Source organism: Mustelus asterias, chromosome 25 (genome assembly GCF_964213995.1).
Source record: "Mustelus asterias chromosome 25, sMusAst1.hap1.1, whole genome shotgun sequence".
Taxonomy (NCBI): Eukaryota; Metazoa; Chordata; class Chondrichthyes; order Carcharhiniformes; family Triakidae; genus Mustelus; species Mustelus asterias.
In genome coordinates, this window is record NC_135825.1 from 20,991,525 (window position 1) to 21,018,011 (window position 26,487).

At 44.6% G+C, this 26,487-nt stretch overlaps 1 protein-coding gene across 1 annotated transcript in view; it reads left to right on the top strand.

Moving 5' to 3' along the window:
• The window catches only part of LOC144511734 (sushi, von Willebrand factor type A, EGF and pentraxin domain-containing protein 1-like), a 398,606-nt gene that overhangs the window by 201,226 nt on the left and 170,893 nt on the right, over nucleotides 1-26,487 (top strand). The window contains exons 15-19 of the mRNA XM_078241958.1: nucleotides 5,212-5,412; nucleotides 11,510-11,606; nucleotides 18,993-19,066; nucleotides 19,700-19,882; nucleotides 24,734-24,934. Coding sequence (XP_078098084.1) covers nucleotides 5,212-5,412; nucleotides 11,510-11,606; nucleotides 18,993-19,066; nucleotides 19,700-19,882; nucleotides 24,734-24,934 — 756 coding nt within the window. The remainder of the gene's footprint in view (nucleotides 1-5,211; nucleotides 5,413-11,509; nucleotides 11,607-18,992; nucleotides 19,067-19,699; nucleotides 19,883-24,733; nucleotides 24,935-26,487) is intronic.

Genomic DNA, 26,487 nt, shown 5'->3' on the forward strand with positions numbered 1-26,487 from the left:
ATCAGCGTGGGAGATTCCTCCTCTTAACAGTCAGTTTACGGCAGGGTGTCAGAGTCAATTGCCTCCTTGTCCGTATATGCTCAGTTGAGACGTCATTCATCAGTTCAGACACACTCTCATCACAGATGGTCACCCAATGTATTTTGACCCACTTCACCAAGTTCAGTAACTATTCTGGTGTCCCAGTCGTGGCCATTCGACTGGTCGCGTAAACAGTCCCGGGTTTCGGCACTATTTGTCGCAGGTAAAGATACCTCTGAGTCTATTCATAGGTCAAAATACTTTGGTTTATTTGCACAATTGTGGGAGACCATCCGATGCCTAACTTGGCCTCAGATGTCTCAGCAAATAAAGGCTAAACACATACATTTATACCCCACTTTGCACGTACGCAGGTTCCCAGGCTATCACAGGTTCCCAGGCGATTGCACATCTTCCTGTGAGAACCTTGCTGCCTTGGCGTTTTCTTCATGGTTATCCCAAGGTCGTGAGTGTTATTCTTCTCTGTGAGCACAGGTGGGGTATTTTACTAATGTACAAAGTTATAGTCTTCGCACAAACAAGTTAATTGGCATACAACAATTTATGTATGTTCGTAGGTACTTGTATAATGTATATCGGTACAGGTAATATATGTGAAGGTATCAAAATACGTCACAAAAGACCTAGATATAGGCTCCCATTGTTACACAGCAATACATAATTAAAGAATACAAAATGGCGGATTAGCCACATTCTTGAACAGAAACACATACGACAGCTGTGTTCTTATCTGTTCTGAAAACATGAGCATGAAAACGCCCTAACATAAATATGAGTTCTACAGTATTTCTCACACAAGCTCTAAATAACACAGAGGTCACTGTGACACTTCGAGTATTGAAGTTCATTAACCCATTCCTGACTTCAGGGAGTCAGGAGGTGGGTTGTTTGCCATATGATTCCTGATCTCTGAACTGCTGTTGTAGCCACAGTATTTACATGACTGGTCCCATTTAGTTTCTGGTCAATGGCAACCCCCAGGGTGGTGTTGATGGGGATTCAGCAATGGGAATGCCACTGATTGTCGAAGGGGGATTATTAGATTCTTTCTGTTGGAGGTGTTCATTGGCTGGCACTTGAATGGCACATGGTACTTGCCACTTGTCAGCACAAGCTTGGATGTTGCATTTGGCCATGTATTGCTTCAGTATCTGAGGAGTTGCAAATGGTGCTGAACATTGTGCAGGTCTCAGCAAACATCCCTATTCCTGACATTGTGTGCCATTGCTTTGTGTGTCTCAGTAGGAAGAAAAATACACAGGCGTCAATTGGGAGAATATGCAAGCTTGCATGTGGGCAATGCTCAAATGTCTTATGGGATGTGCACACAATTCTGGTCACATGAGGCCTGTGGGCTGCAAGTTGTGCAACACTGCTATGCAGAGTAGTCTCTGTGCAGACTCACCAAGACAAGTGCAGCAAGACATCTTTACTCCTATACTCCAATCCTTTTGCAGTGAAGGTCACCGTACCATTTGCCTTCCCAGTTATTAGCTGCAACTAGCTGCCAGCTGCTAGCGACTCATCAACAAGGACATCCAGGTTGCTTTGGAGATCTACATTCCCATCTCCTCTCCATTGAGAAATATTCCACTTTCCTGACTTCTATCCAATCAGATAGCTTTACATTTATTACCATTACATTACCTCTGACATAATACTAAATCTAAAATACCCCAATTACTGTTGGTTCTTAATGTACTCCTCCAGAAACCATCTCTTACACACTTCAGCAGTGAACCTTCCAAAGCACTCGTGCCAGTTAGATTTGCCCAGTCTATGTAAATTGAAGTCTCCCATTATTACTGTATTATCCATGTTACATGCAGCAGCTCTTCTGATTTCAAATACTGTATCCAATGTTACCATTGCAGTTTGGCCTATAAACAACTCCCATCAATATTTGCTACCCTTTGCTGTTTCTTAACGACAACCAAACTGGTTTCACATCTTGACCCATTTGATTTTAAGATTCCCCATGCAAATATATTGCTCCTGTACCTTTTGTAACATTGCTCACATGACTCCTTTTACTTTTTGTGTGTTCTTCCTAAATGATTACTCTTGAACATTCAGTTCCAAGTCTCGAGTCACCCTGTAACTGAGTCTCCAAGGACAATTAAATCAAGCCCATTTATACCTTTGTGCCCACAAATTACCTATCTTGTTGCAAATGCTGAGTGCATGTTGCGTATTAAATTAAAAACCGATGCATACAGAGTGGCCAAAAATAGTGGAGACTTAGAAGATTGGGAAAGCTTTAAGAAACAACAAAGAATGACTAAGAAAGCGATAAAGAAAGGAAAGATAGATTATGAAACTAAACTAGCTCTAAACATAAAAGAATAATAGTAAAAGTTTTTACAAATATATAAAAAGGAATAGAGTGGCTAGAGTGAATGTTGGACCCTTGGAGGACGAGAGGGGGGATTTAATAGTGGAAAACTAGGAAATGGCTGAGTCTTTAAATCGGTTTTTTGTGTCGGTCTTCACGGTGGAAGACACAAATAGTTTACCGAATGTTAACGATCGAGTGTTGGTAGGAGGAGAGGTACTCAATACAATTATTGTTACTAGAGAGGCAGTGCTTGGTAGACTAACGGGACTGAAGGTGGACAAGTCCCTGGGCCCGGATAGAATGCATCCCAGGGTACTGAAAGAAATGTCAGAGGTAATAGCGGATGCGTTAGTGGTTATTTATCAAAATTCACTGGACTCTGGGGTAGTGCCAGCTGATTGGAAAACGGCTACTGTTACGCCGCTGATTAAAAAAGGAAGTAGACAAAAGGCGGGTAACTACAGGCCGGTTAGCTTAACGTCTGTAGTTGGGAAAATGCTGGAATCCATCATTAAAGAAGAAATAGCAGGCCATCTGGATAAGAATGGTTTGATCAAGCAGACGCAGCATGGATTCATGAGAGGAAAGTCGTGTTTGACGAACTTACTGGATTTTTATGAAGATGTGACTAGGGCGGTTGACGGAGGGGAACCGGTAGATGTGGTGTTTTTGGATTTCCAAAAGGTATTTGATAAGGTGCCTCAGAAACGTTTGCTGCAGAAGATCGTGGCACACGGAGTTGGGGGTAGGGTGTTAGTGTGGATTGAGGATTGGCTATCCAACAGGAAGTAGAGAGTTGGAATAAATGGGTGCTTTTCTGGTTGGCAGATGGTGACTAGTGGCGTGCCGCAGGGATCGGTACTGGGGCCTCAACTGTTTACTATTTACATAGATGATCTGGAGGAGGGGACTGAGTATAGGGTAACAAAGTTTGCTGACGACACGAAGATAAGTGGGAAAGTGAATTGCGTGGAGGAAGCGGAAGGTCTGCAGAGAGATTTGAATAGGCTGAGTGCGTGGGCGAGGATCTGGCAGACGGAGTATAACGTTGGCAAATGCGAGGTTAATCACTTTGGAAGAAATAATAGTAAATTGGATTACTATTTAAATGGAAAAAAAATTACAACATGCTACTGTGCAAAGGGACCTGGGGGTCCTTGTGCATGAGTCGCAAAAACTCAGTCTGCAAGTACAACAGGTGATCAAGAAGGCAAATGGGATGTTGGCATTTATCGCGAGGGGGATAGAATATAAAAGCAGAGAAGTCTTGCTGCATCTGTACAAGGCATTGGTGAGGCCGCAGCTGGAATACTGTGTGCAGTTTTGGTCCCCTTACTTGCGAAAGGATATATTGGCCTTGGAGGGAGTGCAGAGAAGGCTCACCAGGTTGATACCGGAGATGAGGGGTGCAGATTATGAGGAGAGATTGAGCAGATTGGGTTTGTGCTCGTTGGAGTTTAGAAGGCTGAGGGGTGATCTTATAAAGGCATATAAGATAATGAAGGGGCTGGATAGGGTAGAAGTGCAGAGATTCTTTCCACTTAGAAAGGAAACCAGAACTAGAGGGCACAGCCTCAAAATAAAGGGGGGTCAGTTTAGGACAGAGTTGAGGAGGAACTTCTTCTCTCAGAGGGTGGTGAATCTCTGGAATTCTCTGCCCACTGAAGTGGTGGAGGCTACCTTGTTGAATATGTTTAAGTCACGGATAGATGGATTTCTGATCGGCAGGGGAATTAAGGGTTATGGGGAGCATGTGGGTAAGTGGCACTGATTCACTTCAGATCAGCCATGATCTTATTGAATGGCGCGGCAGGCTCGAGGGGCTAGATGGCCTACTCCTGCTCCTATTTCTTATGTTCTTATGATCGAGTGCCCCTAATTTTGTCTTTTTAATGTTATATTTTATTCTGATCTTATTTGATGTTTCACTTCCTTCACTTTGATTGTCCTCTAATTTTGTTTACTGCTTTTCTACTTGTTTATATCAGTTTTCTTTCCAATCTCAGCTCTCCCTCAGATTCCCATCCCCTTCCCCATCTACTTGAAATGCTCCCCAGCAGAACTAAAAAATCTCCCTGTGCGAATGTCAGCCCTATTCCTGCTAAGGTGCAGCCTGTCTATTTGTACAGGCCCCACTTGCTCTAAAACCAATCTTGGAGCCCTCCCTCTTGCACCAGTTCTCCAGCCATGTGCTTGCTCTTTCAATTCTTTATTCCGAGGCTCACTAGCATTTGGCACGAGGAGTAATCTGCAGAATACATGCTTTTGAAGTCCTGCTCCGAACCATGTAACCCCTGAAATATTTTGCGACCTCATTCCCCTTCCCATCTTTGTCATTGGTACCAATGTTGTCTATGGCTTCTGGTTGTTCTCCAGGGGCATATCATACAGCTATTATGTGACATCATTGCTCTTGGCGGGAGGAGCTTTTATTACCATTTCTCTGTGACTTAGATTTCTCTGATCTGAAGTTGTGGATGAGTGAAGTTTTCCTCCAACTGAACATTCAGAACACTGCTGTTGCTACTGAACCTTCCAATCCGTAGCCACTCCGTCTGAATCGGGTCCTGTGAAGCCTTGATGATATATAATGCATTATTTCCCAAAGCCCACATCCTAGCCATTGCCAAGTCTATTTAGTCCCCTGTCCTACAATTTGCTTTGTCCCTTCAACGCAAGAGATTTGGCAATGGTGAGAAAAGCTAAGTGCTTCCAAAATTCTAGAATGAGATTAAAAGTCTTGAGGTACTTTACATTTGGGAAGGTGTCTTCTAAATGTGACCTGAATGTACTGGGAAGGAGATTTATTGAAACGATTAACTTTTTTTTAGTTGCAAAAGGTGACTGTGGCAAGCCTCCAGCGTTGGAAAATGGCTCACCAACTGACGAACATATTTCTCAGACCATCTTTCCTGTGGGTTCTCGAGTCGCTTACAAATGTTACCCAGGTTACGTGTTTCAGGCAGGAGGTTCAAGATATATTATCTGCAGGACAAATTCAACGTGGTCACCATTACGGGCTGTCTGCGAACGTAAGTAATTTATTTCTCCTATTCCTCTCCCTCTTTGCCTGAATTTCCCTTGGCCTATTTTCTGTCAATATCAGTGACTTGTGCTGGAGTTCATTTCCATGTGGTTGAGCAATCTTGCAGGACAGCATCCAAGTGACTATTATTGTATGAAAGTCTGTGTGATGGTGAGTTGCTGAAATATAGGCTTCAATATAACTTGGCTTTGATCATTTCTGGCTGAACATTGCAGCAAACTCCCTATTGGGTGCTGTACTCATTTATACCCCATTCTGATTATCTTGATCATTGATTAAATAATCTGCTAAAACTACTTGTTACCTCTCGTGATCTATTTGGTGGTATCTCTGTTGCTGGAATTCTGCTTCCCAACCTCAATTTGTTACTTTCTTGTTTTTCAATTACACATCCCTATTCTTAATGGTCTTTTTATTTTTTTTAGCTAACTTTGTCCCCCTTAAAACTGCACATCAAGATCCCTCTGTCCCTGCTAGCCAAGTAAAGTCTATTGACTTCATATCTATTTTCTTCCTCTTTGCTCCCGAAACGCTATCTAGAAACCTCCAACCTCGGCCACAGCTGGGATTCTCCAGTTTCGCTGCACTGAATGGAGTTTTGGCTGCGTGCCACATTCTTATTGGCAGCGATGGTGGGGTGAAAAATATCTGGAGTATCCCACCCATTATTCATGCATTGAACTGCATCTGGCTGTTGGACACAGACCATGGGATTCTTGCATGATCAACACACAAAGCAGAAATCTTTTGGATGTGTGGTTGATGTGATGAATTGTGACAAATTCTTGCTACTTGAGTGAAAAGTGAAACATTTCAGAAATTGGTTGTGATAGTTTGTTGGATTAGGGTAAATGTTAGAAAAATCACCTAGATTTGACCCTCAAATACTTGAGCCTAATATCCTGCAGACACTTAACTGGGCAATATGTTTCAGGCCCCCCAAGCATCTGACCGATGGGGCTAATTTTGTGCAGACCAGTATTAGTGGGAGCGCCAACTGCTTTCCACAGTGAAGTTCTCTTTACCTAAATGGTGTTATTTTTGACAATGTTCCAGATATTGTGGACATGATATCAATCTAAGTATACGGTTCCACATTGATGAACAAGTGAAATTAGGTATCACAAATGAGGTGTTAAAATGCTGTGCTGAATGGATGTTTGGGCTAAGACAGAAAATCAGATGAACGATATCACCGCTGACATTTGGCTTTGGGATACTTGGTCTTGCACAAATTTACAAATTCGTCATGTTCATTCAGACATGTTAGTCCTTGGAACGAATTGGCATGCTTACCCACAAACGTGAACCTGAATCATCTCTTTAGCCAGGGTTCATTGTGTGTCTGTCTAATATTTCACAGTGGACATGATTGATGTAACACAGAATGTGAAACACTCCTCACCCTGTACACCTGGTCACTTTTTAAATATTACAGTAGTCATTGCAAAGTTGTTAATGTGACCATGGAGCTTAAATGTCATGGTGCAAGATGAAGTGTTATGATTGTGTTCCTGGAGATGACATGCACATGGCTGGTTAATTCTGTGCTGTTGGGAATTGGCAAGAGTGTAGGCCAGGTCATTCACCCAGTTCTTATGGGCAAGGCAAAGGCAGCACAGCTTGTGTAAGTGGTAAATTGATTCGTAACTGAACATGTTTGTTATTGGGCTTTGATAAAGATCTGACTGATGCACCGTTCTTGCTGTATGTATTTTTTTGCATGAATGTTCTGTATTAAAATATCTAAAGTACATTGCAAAGGATTTGAGAATAGTCATTAGAGTGCAATTATATTCACCTGCTAGATTTGTTTCACTCTCCGGTTCTTGAATACAACTGTGATGCATGCAAGAGTTATTGTATACATTGACTGCAAGTTATGCAGCCCAAGGGATTCTAGATAATTTCCAATCCCCTGGTGCGTTGTTTGAAATGTCTTCGACATTGATCTTTTCACATTTTGCAGTTGCAATGGCTGCCCAAGCTTTAGTGCAGCCCTAAGCTATAGTCCAGGACCTTGGAATATGCCAGTCTCCAACACGGTCACGGAGAACTCTTTGCGCTGGATGACCAACCAGTTTCGGGCAGACCAAAGAGCGCCTTTCACCGAGTTGATGATTCTACAGCTGCAGTTGATGTTTTTCTCAATTTGCATCTCAGGGAACATCCCATAGAGCACTGAGTGCTGCACCTCCAAATTGTTCAAGAGGAAACTTGTCGAAAACCACTGCATCCCTCTCCAGACCTTCTTTGCAAAGGCATTTTCCAGGAGTGGAACAATGGTTCCACAAGTTGGTGGAGTGGGCAAATGGATGGCAGATGAGGTTCAATGTGGAGAAGTGAGGTGATGCATTTTGATAGGAAGAACATGGGAATTGCAATACAAAATAAGGGGTAAAATTCTGAACTGGATGCAGGAGCAGAGAGTCCGAGGTGTTTTCGGTGTATATGTGCATAGATTGTTGAAGGTGGCTGGGCAAGTGGAGAGAGCTGTTAATGAAGTTTCTCGTGTCCCAGGCTTCATTAGAAGGGCACAAGGGTACAAGAGGAAGGAGGTTATAGAATGTGCTGCATTGGAGAGTACAGAAGAGGTTTATAAGAATTGTTCTAAGGATGCAAAATTTCAGTTATGAATATAGCTGGGGAGATTGTGCCTGTTCTCCTTGGAGAGAAGGTGGCTAAGAGGTGATTTGATAGAGATGTTGAAAATCTTGAGGGGTCACGGATCAGTAGAAGGGTGAAATGTTCCCGTTTGTAAAAGGATCAAGAATGATGGGGCACTGACTAAAAGATTTACTACAGAATATAGTGTGCTGGTATTCCCATATCTCTGCTGCCATTGTCCTGCTTGACGGTAGATGTTGTGGGTTTGCAAAGTGCTGCCTCAGCAGCCTTGATACGTTCCTGGAGTGGATCTTTTCAATGGTGCACACTGTAGCCACTGTTTGTCAGTGATGGAGGGAGTGGATGTTTGAGGAAGGATACCGAACAAGTGGACTACTTTTGTCCTGGATGTGTTGAGCTGAAGTGTTGTTGGAGCTGCACCCATCCAGGCAAGTGGGGAGTATTCCATCATGCTCCTGACTCGTGCCTTGTAAATGGTGGATAGGCTTTGGGAAGTCAGGAGGTGATTACTTGCTGCAGTATTCCTAGCCTCTGACCTACTCATGTAGCCACTGTGCTTATATGATGAGTCCAGCTGAGTTTCTGGACAATGTTCGCCCCAAGGATGTTGACAGTGGGGGATTGAGTGATGGCAACACCATTTGAATGTCAAAGGGCAGTGGTTAGTGTCTCTTATTGGTGATAGTCATTGCCTGGCATTTGTGTGGGATGAATGTTACTTGGCACTTCTCAGCCAAGCCTGGATATTGTCCAGACCTTGTTGCATTTGAACATGGACTGCTTCATTATTTGAGGAGTCGTGAATGGTGCTGAACATTGTGCAATCATTGATGAACATCCCCACTTCTGACTTTATGACGGAGAGAAGGTCATTGATGAAGCAGCTGAAGATTGTTGGGCCTAGGACAGGTTACACCGAGATCTGAGCTAGGACCCCAACTGTTCACTTTATATATTAATGATTTGGAAGAGGGAACTGAATGTATTATCTCCAAATTTGCTGATGATTCAAAATTGGGTGGGAGGGTGAGCTGTGAGGAGGATGCAGAGGTGCTTCAGTGTGATTTTGACAGGCTGAGTGTGTGGGCATGTGCATGCAGATGCAATATAATGTGGATAAATGTGAGGTTATCCACTTTGGTAGCAATGTTAGGAAGACCGATTATTACTTGAATGTATGTAAATTGAGAGATACTCAACGAAACCTTGGAGTCCTTGTGCATCAGCGCGCAGGTACAGCAGGCAGTAAAGAAGGCAAATGGTATGTTGGCTTTCATAGGGAAAGGATTTGAGTACAGGGATATTATGCTGTAATTGTATTGGGCATTGGTGAGGCCACACATGGGGTGCTGTGTGCAGTTTTGGTGTCCTTATCTGAGGAAGGATGTACTTGCTATAGAGGGAGTACAGCGACAGTTTACCAGGCTGATTCCTGGGATGGCAGGTCTATGTTGGTTAGGATTATATTCACTGGAGTTTAGAAGAGTGAGAGGAGATCTCATGGAAACTTATAAAATTCTAATAGGGTTGGACAGGGTAGATACAGAAAGAATATTCCCACTGGTGGGGGAGTCCAGAACTAGGGGTCATAGTTTGAGGATAAGGGGTAAACCTTTTAAAGCTGAGGTGAGGAGAAATTTCTTTACCCAGAGAGTGGTGAATGTGTGGAATTCACTCCCACAGGATGTAGTTGTGGCCAGAACTGTTTCTGATTTCAAGAAAAAGATTGATACATCTCTGGGGCTGAAGGGATATGGGGGGAAGCGGGGAATCAGGATATTGAATTCGATGATCAAAATGAATGGCGGAGCAGGATTGAAGGGCCGAATGGTCTACTCCTTTTTCTCTGTGTGTACTAGTGGGAAGAAAAATATACAGGCATAAATCAGGAGAAATTGGGAAGCCTGCACGTGGGCAATGGTCAAATGTCTTGTTTGACGCACAGAAATCCTGATTGGCCATGGGCTGAAAGTTGCACACCAATGCTTTTCAGTGTACTCTCTGTGCAGTCTCACCAAGAAAATTACAGCAATACGTCTTTACTCCTAAGCTCCAGTCCCCTTTTTGGCTGAGAATTTAGGAGGCATGGTTCGTAAGTTTGCAGATGACACCAAGATTGGTGGCATAGTGGACAGTGAAGAAGTTTATCTAGGATTGCAACAGGATCTTAATCATTGGGTCAGTGGGCAGATGGACTTTAATTTAGATTAATGATGAGGGGATGCATTTTGCTCGATCGAATCGAGGCAGGGCCTACTCAGTTAATGGTGGGGCATTGGGGAGAGTTATAGAACAAAGAGGTCTAGGGGTACAGGCTCATAGCTCCTTGAAAGTGGAATCACAGGTGGACAGGATGGTGAAGAAGGCATTCAGCATGCTTGGTTTCTTTGGTCAGAACATTGAATACAGGAGTTGGGACGTCTTGTTGAAATTGTACAAGACAGGAAGGTCACACTTGGAATACTGTGTACAGTTCTGGTCACCCTGTTATAGAAAGGATATTATTAAACTAGAAAGAATGCAGAAAAGATTTACTAGGATGGTACCGGGACTTGATGGTTCGAGTTATAAGGGGAGGCTGGATAGACTGGGACTTTTTTCTCTGGAGCTTCGGGGTGATCTTACAGAAGTCTATAAAATAATGAGGGGCACAGATCAGCTCGATCGTCCATATCTTTTCCCAAAGGAAGGGGAGTCTAAAACTAGAGGGCATGGGTTTAACGTGAGAGGGGAGGTTGGTGTCAGAGGGTGCTGAGTGTCTGGAATGAGCTACCAGTGGTAGTAGTAGAGGCAGGTACAGTTTTGTCATTTAAAAAGTGTTTATACAGTTAAAATGGTAAGATGGCTGTAGATGGCCAAACGTAGGCAATTGGGACAAGCTTAGTGGCTTAAAAAAATGGGCGGGATGGACAAGTTGGGCTGAAGTGCCTGTTTCCATGCTGTAAACGTCAATGACTCTAATAATCTTCCTTCCTGTCCTTGCCACCAAAGTGGAAAACCTCACATTTATCCACATTATATTGTATTTGCCACTCAGCCAGCCTGTCCAAGCCACCCTGTTGCCTCTTTGGCATACTAACACAGCACACACTGACATCCAGCTTAGTGTCATCTGCGAATTTGGAGATATTGCATTTAATTCCTTTGTCCAAATCATTAATGTATATTGCTGAATAGCGATGGCCCAGCACTGAACCCTGTGGAACCCCACTAGTCACTACATGACAATCTGAAAAGGACCCGTTTATTCCCACACTGTGCTTCCTGTCTGCCAATATGTACTCTATTTTAAATCTTTAATTTGTGTTGCCATGAAGGTTTTACTGTTGAATATCAAGCACAGAAGAATTGGGGAGAACTATAGTCTGAAAAAGATCATGCAATATTTTCAAAAAAATTAAACTGGCCCCATTGGGGAATATGGTGTATTTTACCATCTCAACATTTTTTTCCAGCAAGAAATTGTGGTAATCCTGGGGAGATTCTGAATGGATATTATCTTGCACCAGGTACCACTTTCGGAAGTCAAGTTACTTTTTATTGTAATGAAGGGTAAGTGTCCAATTTATCAAATACTAAATAAGGTTCTGATGCGCGTTATTACTCACGAGGCTAGAGATGCTCAAGGAAATAAAGGCTTTTACTTACTATTACAATGAAGCTACCATATATAATACACGATCCCAGACTGAGGGGTCCCAGACAGAGCAGTGACCTTTATACCTCTCCCAGGAGGCGGAGCCCGACTGGGATGTACCATAGTAACTATAATACAGGTAGAACAGCCCAACCCTAACCCCAACAGTAACAGGTCGAACAACCCAACCCTAACCCCAACAGCAACATATATACAGACTCATAGTACTGGCCAGACCCTGGCTCAGTACTACCTGGTGGGAACGAACGATGGTTCACCACATTCACCCCTCCTTTGAAGACAAAGGCCGGCGGGCTACAAAAAAAAACCACAGAATAATTTGTCATCAGTCTATAAGTTCAGACGGTCAGGGGGACCGCACCGTCGTTGTGACCTCCTCAATACTGGTGATGACACCAGAGTAGGCACTCGCGGTGGCGTTCTCCCCAAGGCGATGTCCATCGGTTCCTCCACAGTCTCATGGGCCGGTTGACCCCGAGGTGATGACAATCCGTTGAGTCCCGACACGCCTTGAAGTGGCGACCATCTCCTGGACTCAGGCAAGCTGTACACGGGAGTAAAAGGGTTAAGTGATGGTCCCGATGCTGCCCGCGCCGTGTCAGGAGGGGAAACAATAGTTGGGGGATCTCTAACAGGAGGTATGGGAGCGACAGGGGTTTCCAAGTCCCCTGCTGGCGCCAGGTCTCGAATCGAGACCGTGTCCTCTCGCCCGTCAGGGTATGCCACATAGGCATTCTGAGGGTTGGCGTGGAGGAGATGGACCTGTTCAACCAAAGGGTTGGACTTGCGGGCCCTAACATGTTGCCGCCGGAGGACAGGTCCTGAGTACGTCAACCAAGACGGTAATGAGGTCCCAGAGGAAGACTTCCGAGGGAATGAAAACAGCCTCTCATGGGGAGTAGCATTGGTTGCCGTACACAGGAGTGAGCATATGGAGTGGAGCGCATCAGGGAGCACCTCTTGCCAACGGGAGACTGGAAGGCTTTTTGACTTCAACGCCAGTAAGACAGCCTTCCAGACTGTAGCATTCTCACGTTCCACATGTCCGTTACCCCTAGGGTTGTAGCTCGTGGTTCTACTAGAGGCAATCCCGTATGAGAGCAGGTATTGCCTCAAGTCATCGCTCATGAACGACGAGCCCCTATCGCTGTGGATGTAGCAGGGGTACCCGAACAGGGTGAAAACATCACGAAATGTCTTGATAACCGTGGAAGCGGTTTTATCAGAGCAGGGAATGACAAAAGGGAACCTCGAGTACTCATCAATGATGTTGAGGAAGTACACATTCCGATCTGTCGAGGGAAGGGGGCCCTTAAAGTTCACACTCAGTCTTTCGAAGGGACGAGTGGCCTTGACGAGTTGAGCCCTGTCAGGTCGGTAAAAGTGCGGTTTGCATTCCGCGCATACTCGGCAACTTCTCGTTATGGACCTGACATCCTCCACCGAGTAGGGTAGATTGCGGGCTTTTACGAAGTGGTAGAGCCGAGTGACCCCTGGATGGCAGAGGTCATTGTGGAAAGCCTGCAAACGGTCCTCCTGTATACTGGCGCATGTTCCACGCGACAGGGCATCCGAGGGCTCGTTGAGTTTCCCTGGACGATACATGATGTCGTAATTATAGGTGGAGAGTTCGATTCTCCACCTCAAGATCTTGTCGTTCTTGATCTTGCCCCGTAACGTGTTATTGAACATGAACGCCACGGACCGCTGGTCCGTGATCAGGGTGAACCGTTTTCCCGCCAAGTAATGGCGCCAATGCCTGACGGCCTCCACAATGGCCAGGGCCTCCTTTTCCACCGCTGAATGTCGAATTTCGGGGCCTTGGAGGGTGCGAGAAAAAAAGGCGACGGGCCTGCCCACCTGGTGGCGGCCAGGGCGAAATCAGATGCATCGCTCTCCACCTGAAAGGGGATGGACTCATCGACAGCGTGCATCGTGGCTTTCGCGATGTCGGCTTTTAGTTTATCAAAGGCCAATCGAGCCTCTGGTGCTAGGGGAAAAGAGGTAGACTTGATGAGCGGACGGGCTTTGTCCGCGTAATTGGGAACCCACTGTGCGTAGTAAGAGAAGAAGCCTAAGCATCTTCTCAGTGCTTTTGCGCGAGTGGGCAGGGGAAGTTCAAGGAGGGGACGCGTACGGTCTGGATCAGGGCCAATGACCCCGTTTTCCACCACGTATCCGAGGATGGCTAAGCGGCGCGTACGAAATACACACTTCTCCCTGTTGTAGGTCAGATTCAGGCGAGATGCAGTGCGTAGGAACTTAAGGAGATTGGTATCGTGGTCCTGCTGGTCATGGCCGGAGATGGTGGCGTTATCCAGGTACGGGAAGGTAGCCCGCAGTCCGTTATGGTCCACCATTCAGTCCATAGCACGCTGGAAGACCGAGACCCCATTGGTGACACCAAAAGGGACCCTTAGAAAATGATACAAGCGACCATCCGCCTCAAAAGCCGTGTATTGTCGGTCCTCTGGGCGAATGGGGAGCTGGTGGTAGGCAGACTTTAGGTCGATGGTGGAGAACACCCGGTACTGCGCAATCTGATTGACCATGTCAGATATGCGCGGGAGGGGATACGCATCCAGCTGCGTGTATCTATTAATGGTCTGACTATAGTCAATGACCATCCGGGGTTTGTTCCCACTCTTGACCACCACGACCTGCGCTCTCCATGGACTAGCGCTAGATTGTATGATCCCTTCCTTGAGGAGCCGCTGAACCTCAGATTGAATGAATTACCGATCCTCAGCACTGTAACGCCTACTCTTAGTCGTGATGGGCTTGCAGCCTGGCACAAGATTCTGGAACAGGGAGGGTGTGGTAATCTTCAGCGTCGAGAGGCTACAGGCGGGGCGCGTTGGGCAATTTGGAGGCTGCTGTTCTCCCACTGAAAGCGGAGGGAGTGGCCCACCGTACTGTAGGGTTGCACTCTTCAAGTGGACCATGAAGTTTAGTCCGAGAAGTATTGGCGCGCAAAGGTGCGGTAACACCAGGAGCTTGAAGCTCTCGTAAACCGTGCCCTGCACCGTTAAATTTACCACGCAACTCCCTAGCACGGTGACAGACCGGGACCTTGATGCCATCAAAATCGTCTGCTTGACAGGTTGGATCTGGAGGCCACACCGCTTCACAGCGTCTGGGTGAATAAAACTCTCCGTGCTCCCGCTGTCAAACAGACAATAAATCAAACGTTTGTTTACCTGTATGTCCATCATAGACTTGTCGAGTCTGTGAGGCTTTGCCTGGTCCAGGATGATCGACGCCACCGTTGGTTCATGAGCGCCACTGCAGGCAGCTGAGATGGATGAAGATGACCCCTGCTGGTCGTTCGCGGTCGGTGCCGACCAAAATGGCTGCTCCCATAGGTCGCACGTGGGTGATGGCGCCAAAATCAGCGACCCCTGGTGGTCGCGCGTCTCTTGCGACTCCGTCATCTGTAATGGCGACGTCCTGGCCTCGCACGTGGACGAAACCCTCGACGATGCCGACGACGAGGAACCCGGCTCCGGGGAGTTGCAGGCCGCACTGCTGTTCCTGGAAGTAAGTTTGGATTGACATACCTTCGAATAATGCCCCTTCTTGCCGCAGGCGGAGCACAACACCGCTTTAGCGGGACATCGTTGCTGAGTGTGCTTCACTCCCCCACAGAAGTAACACCGCGGGCCGCCTGGAGCTGCTGCCGTCGTCAGGCCCGAGTGTGGGCACGCCATCACACAGCTTTTCGGACTCGAGGGACGAGGTGGGATCTGCGACTGCTCCTGCCACGCTGTCTCCACGTGGTCTTTGGGATACAACGCTAGGCTTTTGGAGGCCGTTTCCAACGTATCCGCTAGTTCTATCGACTTAGTGAGATCAAGATTACCTTGCTCCAACAGTCTGAGTCGGATATAAGATGATCCGATTCCCGCCACAAATGCATCTCGAGCGAGGTCATTCATGTTCTGGTCTGCCGACACTGCTTTGCAGTTACACCCGCTGGCTAGCTGTAGGAGCTCGCACGCGTACTGTTCCGTCGTTTCGCCGGGCTGCCATCGTCGAGTGGCTAAAAGATATCGAACATGCATCTCATTTGGCGGTTTAATGTAGCACTTCTTAAGAAGCTCGAGGGCCCCTTTGTAGTCGGTGGCCGCACGGATTGCTAGATATATGGCGTCGCTTACCCTCGCATGGAGGACCCGGAGTCTGTCGTCGTCTGTGGTGACCGCTGCGGAGGCTGCAAGGTAGTCCTGAAAACATTTCAACCAGTGGTCGAAGGTGTTAGAGGCGCCCGCCGCACGTGGGTCCAGTGTAAGACGTTCGGGTTTTAACATTTGCTCCATTCTCTGTATCGTTTTCCTTTTTTTTTAACGACGAGAGTTTAATTAATAGTAAATAAAATTGATGCGCGTTATTACTCACGAGGCTAGAGATGCTCAAGGAAATAAAGGCTTTTATTTACTCTTACAATGAAGCTACCATGTATAGTACACGATCCCAGACTGAGGGGTCCCAGACAGAGCAGTGACCTTTATACCTCTCCCAGGAGGCGGAGCCCGACTGGGATGTACCATAATAACTATAATACAGGTAGAACAGCCCAACCCTAACCCCAACAGTAACAAGTAGAACAACCCAACCATAACCCCAACAGCAACATATATACAGACTCATAGTACTGGCCAGACCCTGGCTCAGTACTACCTGGTGGGAACCAACGATGGTTCACCACAGGTTCCTCATTGTAAGTGAAGAATTTTAATTTGTTTAAATTTTGAGTTGAGGTCTGTCTGTATCGTGTTGCACCATGAGAAGGAAACCTTCTTTCACCTTGTCAGAGAAAGAATCATCATGCATCTTTCTTGATTTGAAAAGCAGCATTAATGAAGGAACGAAAGGCTACATTTCAATACTGAATCCCAAGATTGTGCCTAACCCAGAAGCATGTGAAATCACGGGAGAAGACATTGGCTCCATGTCCCAACACCATCACGCACTTTAAAAGATCTCACTTTACTCTTGGTGATGATTTCTGTGTAGTTTCTGATGTGGACGCCCCTGATCTGACCTGATCGATAGCATAATTGTTCAATTTTAAATCAGCCCTGACACTTCATTCTTCCCTGTATCAAGGTTGCGGATAAACCTTAAAGGCCGTCTGGCCAATTTTGGCGGGTGTGCAATCGACTGTCATGCATGCCCACCAACCGAAATATAGCATGGGTGCATGATGGCATTGGGACACGGAGCCAATGTCTTCTCCCGTGATTTCACATGCTTCTGGGTTAATCACGCCAGGCAAAGTAAAATTCCAGTCCATATATTTTCACCCCATCATAACTGCATTGTGTCCAAATTTCGTCAATTAGAGACCGTGACAACTCATTTTAAAGGAATACACAATCTTGGGGTTCAGTTATGAAATGTAGTATTTGATTCCTTCATTAATGCTACTTTTCATATGAGGCCAGATGTTTGAATATCCTTTTTCTGGCAAGATACAAAAATCCAGCCTGTGGTCATGAATAATATGGGCAGGAGGAGTCATTCAGCGCAATGAACCTGCTCTGCCTTATTATAAACATAATGTGGAGATGCCGGTGTTGGACTGGTGTGGGCACAGTAAGAGGTCTCACAACACCAGATTAAAGTCCAACAGGTTTATTTGAAATCATGAGCTTTAGGAGCACTGCTCCTTCATCAGGTGAGCAGCCTGCTTGAGCCATTGCAATCCATATGGTATAGGTACACCCACTGTGCTGTTAGGGATCATGACCTTAACAAGCAAATCAGCAGTCATTACCATGCTTGCTGACTGTTAAATTTCCTCTGAAATGGTCTGGCTTAGTTCATCAAACTGTTACAAAGCCAATAAAAAGGGGGAGGAAAACCAGATGGGCTACCTGGCCTCGATTGTAGGCATTGGAAATGACGAGGGCAAACCCAGCTCAGATGACCCGAAAAGGACCTCCTTACTAACATCTGGGAGCTTGTGCCAAAATCGGGAGAGCTGTTTCAGAGTAGAAAAGCAAAAGCCTGAATTGTACTTTACAGCTCATGCCATTTTCCCCCGCTGCCCCATCATAATCATCAGGTATGTCCTGTCCCACTGGCAGTTAAACCCAGCAAAGGTGGGGGCTCAGTAGAAGGTAATTGCCCTGGGAGTACTCAAGATTGACTCTGGACCCTATGGAATCTCATGGGATCAAGTCAAATGTGGGCAATGAAACCTTTTGTTGTGTTGATTACCACACACTGACCCCACTCATCTGATAAATTGGTCATGTACTCTGGTGCGAATTCTCCATACACTTGCAATAAAGTCTAACATTTCATCTGACTTCCGACAGTTTACTGTATCTGTCGGCTCTTTTTGTGATTATTGTAGAACACCCTGATGCCATTTACTGCAGCATTCAGTCTCTCCCCACTTAAATATTCAGCTTTTCTGTTCTGTCCACAACAGTGGACAAGCTTGTATTTTCCCACTTTATACCCCATCTGCCAAACATTGTTTTTCCCATCAGTTAACCGATCCCGATTCCTTTGCAGATTTTTTTTGGAAGCTGCTCACAATTTTTAACTTCCTACCTTTTTGTCCTGCAAATCAAGATACCGTATACTTCATCCCTTCTTCTGAATAGGTTGTAAAAGTTGTGGTCCAGCCCTGATTTCTGTGGCACCCCACTAGTTAAAGAAACCCGAAAATTACTCATTTATCCTGAATGTTTATTTAGTTATCCAATTCTCTATCCAAGCTAATATATTGCCCTCAATTCAATAGGTTGTTCTGCAGGGAACATGTGTTTTGGAAATGAAAATACATAAATTGATTGGTTCCTGTTTATCCTGCTTGGTACATCCGTAAGAACTCTGATGCCTGTTTGACAACTAATTAATTAATGTTCATTTAGTACCTGTTGTAACAGAATGTTCCCATGGTGCTCATAGGAGCAGTATCGGGCAAAACATAGCACTGAGCCAGGTAAGGAATGCAGGTGTTGGGGTAGCTGACTAAGAGCTTGGTCAAAGAAGGTGAAGACAGAGTGGCAGAACAATGGAGAACTCTGGGGGTGGGCAAGGAAATTCCAGTGGTTGGAGCTTGGGCTGCTGAAGATCCCGCTAGGGCCGCATTGCCAACAAAGGTCATCTTGCTTTTTGTTCTGCTGTGCTGCTAATGAATTGATACATTTACCAAATTAGACTTTTACCTTCAGAACAGTGATAGTGTGACGAGGAGAAATCTGTTTAATTTTTGATATTCTGAACTTTTTTGTTACTGTAGCAGTTTCTTTTCATTTCAGATACAACATGGTTGGTAAGGCCAACCGGACATGTACAGCTCATGGTTGGGATGGCCAGGTTCCAACATGTGAAAGTAAGTTTGGAATTTTAAATTGCATAGAATGGTTGCCTTGTTTTTATTTTCTGTACCTATTGATTGATCCAAATGAACGCAAGTAACTTAACGAGTATTTCGTTCACTGATGTCTCCTAAATTGGGGTGCAAATTTCTAGTATAGCTAATATTTTTACTTTGAAATTTCACACACAGTCCCATCTTCAGCTGTTATTGAGTCTCCGTTATCATATTATTATTGTGACATTACGCTCTTCATATAAAGTAGCAGCCATTAAATGAATCAGGGTGCTACCTTCAGCTATTATTGAGTCTCGGTTATCTTAAGGACTTTGATCTTGCTGAACTCATTTGGAGAAAATGGACAGTGCGTTGCTCCGCATGTGAGAGAACTGATGAAGGGGTGATGTTAATACAATTCAGTTGCTGTTGTCCATCAGTTTATCATGGTTGTTAGTTTCGGTCTTCAAATATTTGTTCTCATCTCTTACATTTTAGCAGAATGCAGATCCTCTGATCTCAAATATAAAATGAAACTGTATCAGCTGGAATTCTTCATCCTCCTTGCTGCAACCCTATCCCATAAGCAACTTCTGTGTTGATGAGCTATGTGATTTCACAGTGTGTCTGAATTTCACTTTCTCTCTCTAGTTGTCACATGTCCCGATCCTCCACCTATTGCCAATGGAACAGTTTCGTCACCACCTGGAGAGTTCTGGACATTTGAAAGTGTAGCAAACTATTCATGTCTTGCGGGCTATTTCCTGATCGGTGAAGACACTATCACCTGTACAGCAACTGGAGATTGGAGTGGGAATCCACCAAAATGTCAAGGTAACAATTGATAGATCAGAATCCGTTTCAATTGTCATCTGCAGAAATGGAGATGTTTGGACATGTAACAGATTTATGGACCAGTTGAATTAACAGCTTTTGGCTTAATAATTTGCAGTATTACAAATGAATTGGGTTTTTAGTTACTTTCCAGTTGTTGTTGGCAGTGGTTGTAATTGTTCATCCACCCATAAGCTCTCTACACAGCCTATTGCAGCATGGATTTAGAGCCAGAGATGTTTCCTGTAGAACTGGCGCTCTATCTAATTCCATCATGGCGCTTCCAGCTCGATGTTTTCTGCTGATGGCTACGGCTAATGGATTTTTGTTTATTGGAGCTCTGATTAAAGGAATGGAATGTGTGTTTAGGTATGTAGGGTCATGTGATATTGTGGTTGGTTGGAGGAGCTAGGTCTGTTCGGGGGAAAAAAAGAGCCAAAGTTTTTCCATAAGCTGTTCTCTCTCCACAATGTCTCTCTGACAGCTTCAAGACTGTGTCTCCAGACATTATAGCAAGTTTATTCATGGGTGGTATTTAAAGTGGCATTTCAAGTCTAAGAAGCAGTCACAAAAAGTCACCAAGTCATCGGCCAGCAGGATTAAGGAAAATACCAAGGCTTTTTATACATATATAGACAGCAAGAGGGCTGGGGCAATCAAGGACAGGGGAGGGAATCTATGCGTGGAGCCAGAGGAATTGGGCGAGGTATTGAGTGAGTACTTTGCGTCAGTATTCACCACAGAGAAGGAATTGGTGGAAGATGAGTCTGGGGAAGGGTATGTAGCTAGGTTGTGTCAAGTTGAGATCAAAAAGGAGGAGGTTTTGGGTTTCTTGAAAAACATTAAGGTAAACAAGTCCCCAGGGCCTGATGGGATATATCCCAGAATACTGAGAGGGGCAAGGGAGGAAATTGCTGGGGCCTTGAGCAAATTCTTTGTATCCTCACTGGTGACAGTGGAGGTCCCAGAAGATTGGAGAAAAACCAATGTTGTTCCTTTGTTTAAGAAGGGTAGCAAGGATAATCCAGGTAATTGCAGGGGGGTGAGCTTTACGTCAGTGGGAGGGAAATTATTGGAAAGGATTCTTCGAGACTGGATTCACTCCCACTTGAAATAAGTGGACGTGTTAGACGGAGGCGACATAATTTTGTGAAGAGGGGTTCGTGTCTCACTAACTTGATCGAGTTTTTCCAGGTAGTGATGAAATTAATTGAGGGTAGAGCAGTGGATGTTGTCTACATGGACTTTAGGAAGGCCTTTTACAAGGTGCCTCGTGGCAGACTGGTACAGAAGGTGAAGTCGCACAGGATCAGAGGTGAGCTGGGCGGATGGATACAGAACTAGCTCGGTCATAGAAGGTTTATAGAACCTTAGTTATGCCACACTTGGAATTTAGTGTTCAATTCTTGTTGCCACACTACCAGAAGAATGTGCTGTCTTGGAGAAAGTACAGAAAAGATGTACCAGGATGGTGCCTGGTATGGAAGGCATTAGTTATGAGGAGCGGTTGGAGAAACGTGGTTTGTTCTCACTGGAATGGCGGAGATTGAGGGGCGACCTGATTGAAGTCTCCAAGATTTTGAGGGGCATGGACAGAGTGGATAGTCAGAAGCTTTTCCTCAGGGTGGAAGAGTTAATTACCAGGGGGCATAGGTTAAGTTGCAAGACGCAAGGTTTAAAGGGAATGTACAAGTTTTTTTACACAGAGGCTGGTGGGTGCCTGGAACTCGCTGCCAGGGGAGTAGTGGAAGCAGATATCACAGTGACATTTAGGGGGCAACTTGACAAATACATGAATCGGATGGGAATAGAGGGATGTGGTCCCCGGAAGGGTAGGGGGTTTTAGTTTAGTCGGCCAGCATGGTCAGTGCAGGCTTGGAGGGCCGAACGGCCTGTTCCTATGCTGTAATTTTCTTTGTTCTAAAAATGTTGTTTATTTGGAACAGAAACAGTTATAAATTCAAAATTAAAATTGTTCCCTTTCATTTTTAAATATTGTTCAACTGTTAATAGTTAAGCTGCTTCATTTGTTAGTTATAATTGAACTGAGTTATTAAATTACGTTTATATTCATGTGTTTAAAGAAAGCCCCTAATTTGTCAGTGAAATTACTCCTGGAGTGAAGCACCGTATCGTCACATTCATGCCAAATTAGAAAAATTGTTGAGGTCTAGTCTGTCTTCAGAAGATACCTTGAGGTTTGGGCCCAGAACCCAAACAGTGGCCATAAAATCAAGCTTAATTTAGTCCTGCAAACTACTGCCAGTGGTGAGTAAATTATCCTTGGGCCATTCCCCATTTTTGTGTTTGTTGCCAACTTTCCGAGCACTTAGAATGCCACAATCTTGTGTCCTGTTTCAATATTTCAGGCTTCGCTCAACTTGGGTGAGGTGCTAGAGGACTGGAGGGTTGCTGACTTTATGCCTGTTGTCCGAAAAGGTTGTAAGGATAAGTTTAGCAATTGCAGGCTGATCACTTGTGGTAAGCATGCTTACAGGAAAGAAAAATTGGGATAGAATTAGTAGTCACATGGAAAAATGTGGGTCAATTAGGGCATTTCTCGAGGAGAAATCATGTCTAACTTTTTGGAGTTTTCTGGAAGGGGTAATAGGGTGGAAAAGGGTAATGCTGTTGATGTGGTGTACATCAAGCTTCAGAAGGCATTTGATACAGTGACACACAACAGACTTGTGAGGAAAGTTGTAGCTGATGCAATAAAAGTGACAGGAGCAATGTGGATACAAAATGGCTGAATAATGGGAAGCAGAGAGTAAAGTGTATTTTTCAGACTGGAGGAAGATTTGTCGTGGAGTTCCCTCTTTTTGTAATGCACGTTATTCGTCTGGATTTTAGTGTTCAGTGTTAAATTTCAACGTTTGCAGATAATATAAAACTTGGAAGTATTGTAAACTGAGGACATCAGTTCAAAAGGATATGGATGAGTTGGTGGAGTGGGCAGATAGAATTATAGAAACCCTACAGTGCAGAAGGAGGCCACTCAGCCCATCAAGTCTGCACCAACAACAAGCCCACCCAGGCCCGATCCCCGTAATTTCCCATATTTACCCCACTAATCCTTCTAATTTACGCATCCCAGGATACTAAGGGGCAATTTAGCATGGCCAATGCACCTAAACCGCACATTTTTGGACTCTGGCAGGAAACTGAAGCACTCAGAGGAAACCCACGCAGACATGGGGAGAATGTGCAAACTCCACACAGACTGCAGATCAAGTTCAATGGGGAGAAGTGAGGTGATGCATTTTGGTAGGGATAACATGGGAGGTGCAGTACAAAATAAGGGGTAAAATTCTTGAGGCGCAGAGACCCCTGGGTGTACATGTGCAGAGATTGTTGAAGGTGGCATAGAACACAAGAGCAAGAAGGTTATGCTGAAGGATGTGATGCATTTAGAGAATGCAGAAGAGGTTTACAGGAATGTTTCCAGGAATGAGCAACATCAGTTATGAGGAAATCCCGGGAGGTTGTGACTGTTTTCTTTGGAGAGCAGGTGACTAAGCGGCAAGTTGTTGGAGATGTTCAAAACCATGAGCGCGGGACTCGGTAGTGAGGGGGAAACTATTCCCACTTGTAAAAGGATGAAGTATGATGGGACACAGACTTAAAGATTTACAAAAGAACTTAGAGGTGGTGGTGTTGCCATTGTCTCTGCTCCCCACGCAAATATATTGCTCTCGTGTCTTTGTAATATTGCTCACCTAACTCCTTTTACTTTTTGTGTATTCTTCCTAAATGATTACTCTTGAACATTCAGTTCCAAGTTTTGGGTCTCCCTGTAACTGAGTCTCCAATGACAATTAAATCAAGTCCAATTATACCTTTGTGCCCACAAATGACCTATCTTGTTGCAAATGCTGAGTGCATTCAGATCGGGTGCTCCTAACTTTGTCTTTTTAATATTATGTTTTATTCTGATCTTATTTGATGTTTCACTTCCTTCACGTTGACTGTCCTCTAATTTTGCGTACTGCTTTTATACTTGTTTATATCAGTTTTCTTTCCAATCTGAGCTCTCCCTCAGATTCCCATCCCCTTCCCAATCTACTTTAAATGCTTCCCAACAGCAATAGCATACCTCCCTGTGCAAATGTCAGCCCTACTCCTGCTAAGGTGCAGCCTGTCTATTTGTACAGGCCCCACGTGCTCTAAAACCAATCTTGATGCCCTCCCTCTTGCCCCAGTTCTCCAGCCATGTGTTTGTTCATTCAATTCTTTATTCCGAGGCTCACTGGCATTTGGCACAAGGAGTAATCTGCAGAAGACATGCTTTTGAAGTCCTGCTCAGAACTATGTAACCGCTGAAATATTTTGCGACCTCATTCCCCTTCCCACCTTTGTCATTGGTACCAATGTTGACAATGACCTCTGGTTGTTCTCTGGAGGCATATCATACAGTTATTATGTGACATCCTTGCTCTTGGCGGGAGGAGCTTTTATTACCATTTCTTTGTGACTTTGCTTTCTCTGACATGAAGTTGTGGATGAGTGAAGTTTTCCTCCAACTGGACACTCCAACTGCTGTTGCTACTGAACCTTCCAAACAGCATCCCCTCTGTCTGAATCGGGTCCTGTGAAGCCTTGATGGTGTCTGATGCATTATTTCCCAAAGCCCACATCCTAGCCATTGCCAAGACTATTTAGTGCCCTGTCCTACAATTTGCTTTGTCCCTTCAACTCAAGGGATTTGGCAATGGTGAGAAAAGCTAAGTGCCTCCAAAATTCTACAATGAGATTAAAAGTCTTGAGGTACTTTACATTTGGGGAGGTGTCTTCTAAATGTGACCTGAATGTACTGGGAAGGAGATTTATTGAAACGATTAACTTTTTCAGTTGCAAAAGGTGACTGTGGCAAGCCTCCAGCGTTGGAAAATGGCTCACCAACTGACGAACATATTTCTCAGACCATCTTTCCTGTGGGTTCTCGAGTCGCTTACAAATGTTACCTAGGTTACGTGTTTCAGGCAGGAGGTTCAAGATATATTATCTGCAGGACAAATTCAACGTGGTCACCATTACGGGCTGTCTGCGAACGTAAGTAATTTATTTCTCCTATTCCTCTCCCTCTTTGCTTGAATGTTCCACGGCCTATTTTCTGTCAATATCAGTGACCTGTGCTGGAGTTCATTTCCATGTGGTTGAGCAATCTTGCAGGACAGCATCCAAGTGACTATTTTTGTATGAAAATCTGTGTGATGGTGAGTTGCTGAAATATAGTCTTCAATATAACTTGGCTTTGATCATTTCTGGCTGAACATTGCGGCAAACTCCCTATTGGGTGCTGTACTCTTTAGAATTAAAACATTCATTTATACCCCATTCTGATTATCTTGATCATTGATTAAATAATCTGCTAAAACTACTTGTTACCTCTCGTGATCTATTTGGTGGTATCTCTGTTGCTGGAATTCTGCTTCCCAGCCTCAATTTGTTACTACTTTGTTTTTCTATTACACATCCCTATTCCTAATGGTCTTATTTTTTTTGGAGCTAACTTTGTCCCTATAAAACTGCACATTAAGATCCCTCTATCCCTGCTAGCCAAGTAAAGCCTATTGACTTCAGATCTATTTTCTTCCTCTTTGCTCCTGTTGTGGGAAAAGTACCACTGGGTCAGGCTTGAAGGTTTCAAGAATACAGTTTTATTTTAATGAAGCTTCATGGAGAAAAGGCTCGAACAAGCAGCAAACCTTCTCTCAATGAAACAACAGGAGCAGTCCATCTTTATACCCTTTACACAATAGATGGACCGGACATCTAGCCATTGTCACATCGTTGTAATCAAGTAGGTGATCGATCGTTAACACATCGTTATAGATAAATACAGACAGATACAGATTCCTGCATGTTTAACTTTGAATAGCTGTGTGTCCTTTATGTTTTAATCTCAGGTGGTTGTCTGTACTGAAAGTCAGTGCCCGTTTAATGTCTCTTTCCCAGGTGACTGTTTGTGTGCCAGGAAACCATCTTATGTGTACCCATCTATATATTTTTCCCACTTCACTTCCAAAACGTTATCTAGAAACCTCTAACCTCAGCCACGGCTGGGATTCTCCAGTTCCGCTCCACTGAATGGAGTTTTGGCTGCCAATATGCTTGTTGGCAGCGGTGGTGAGGTGAAAGAAATCTGGAGTATCCCACCCATTATTCGTGCATTGAACTGCATCTGGCTGTTGGACACAGACCATGGGATTCTTGCGTGATCAACACACAAAGCAGAAATCTTTTGGATGTGTGGTTGATGTGATGAATTGTGACAAATTCTTGTTACTTGAGTGAAAAGTGAAACATTTCGGAAATTGTGATAGTTTGTTGGATTAGGGTAAATGTTAGAAAAATCACTTGGATTTGACCCTCAAGTACTTGAGCCTAATATCCTGCAGACACTTAACTGGGCAATATGTTTCTGCCCCCCAAGCATCTGACCGATGGGACTAATTTTGTGCAGACCAGTATTAGTGGGAGCGCCAACTGCTTTCCACAGTGAAGTTCTCTTTACCTAAATGGTGTTATTTTTGACAATGTTCCAGATATTGTGGACATGATATCAATCTAAGTATATGGTTCCACATTGATGAACAAGTGAA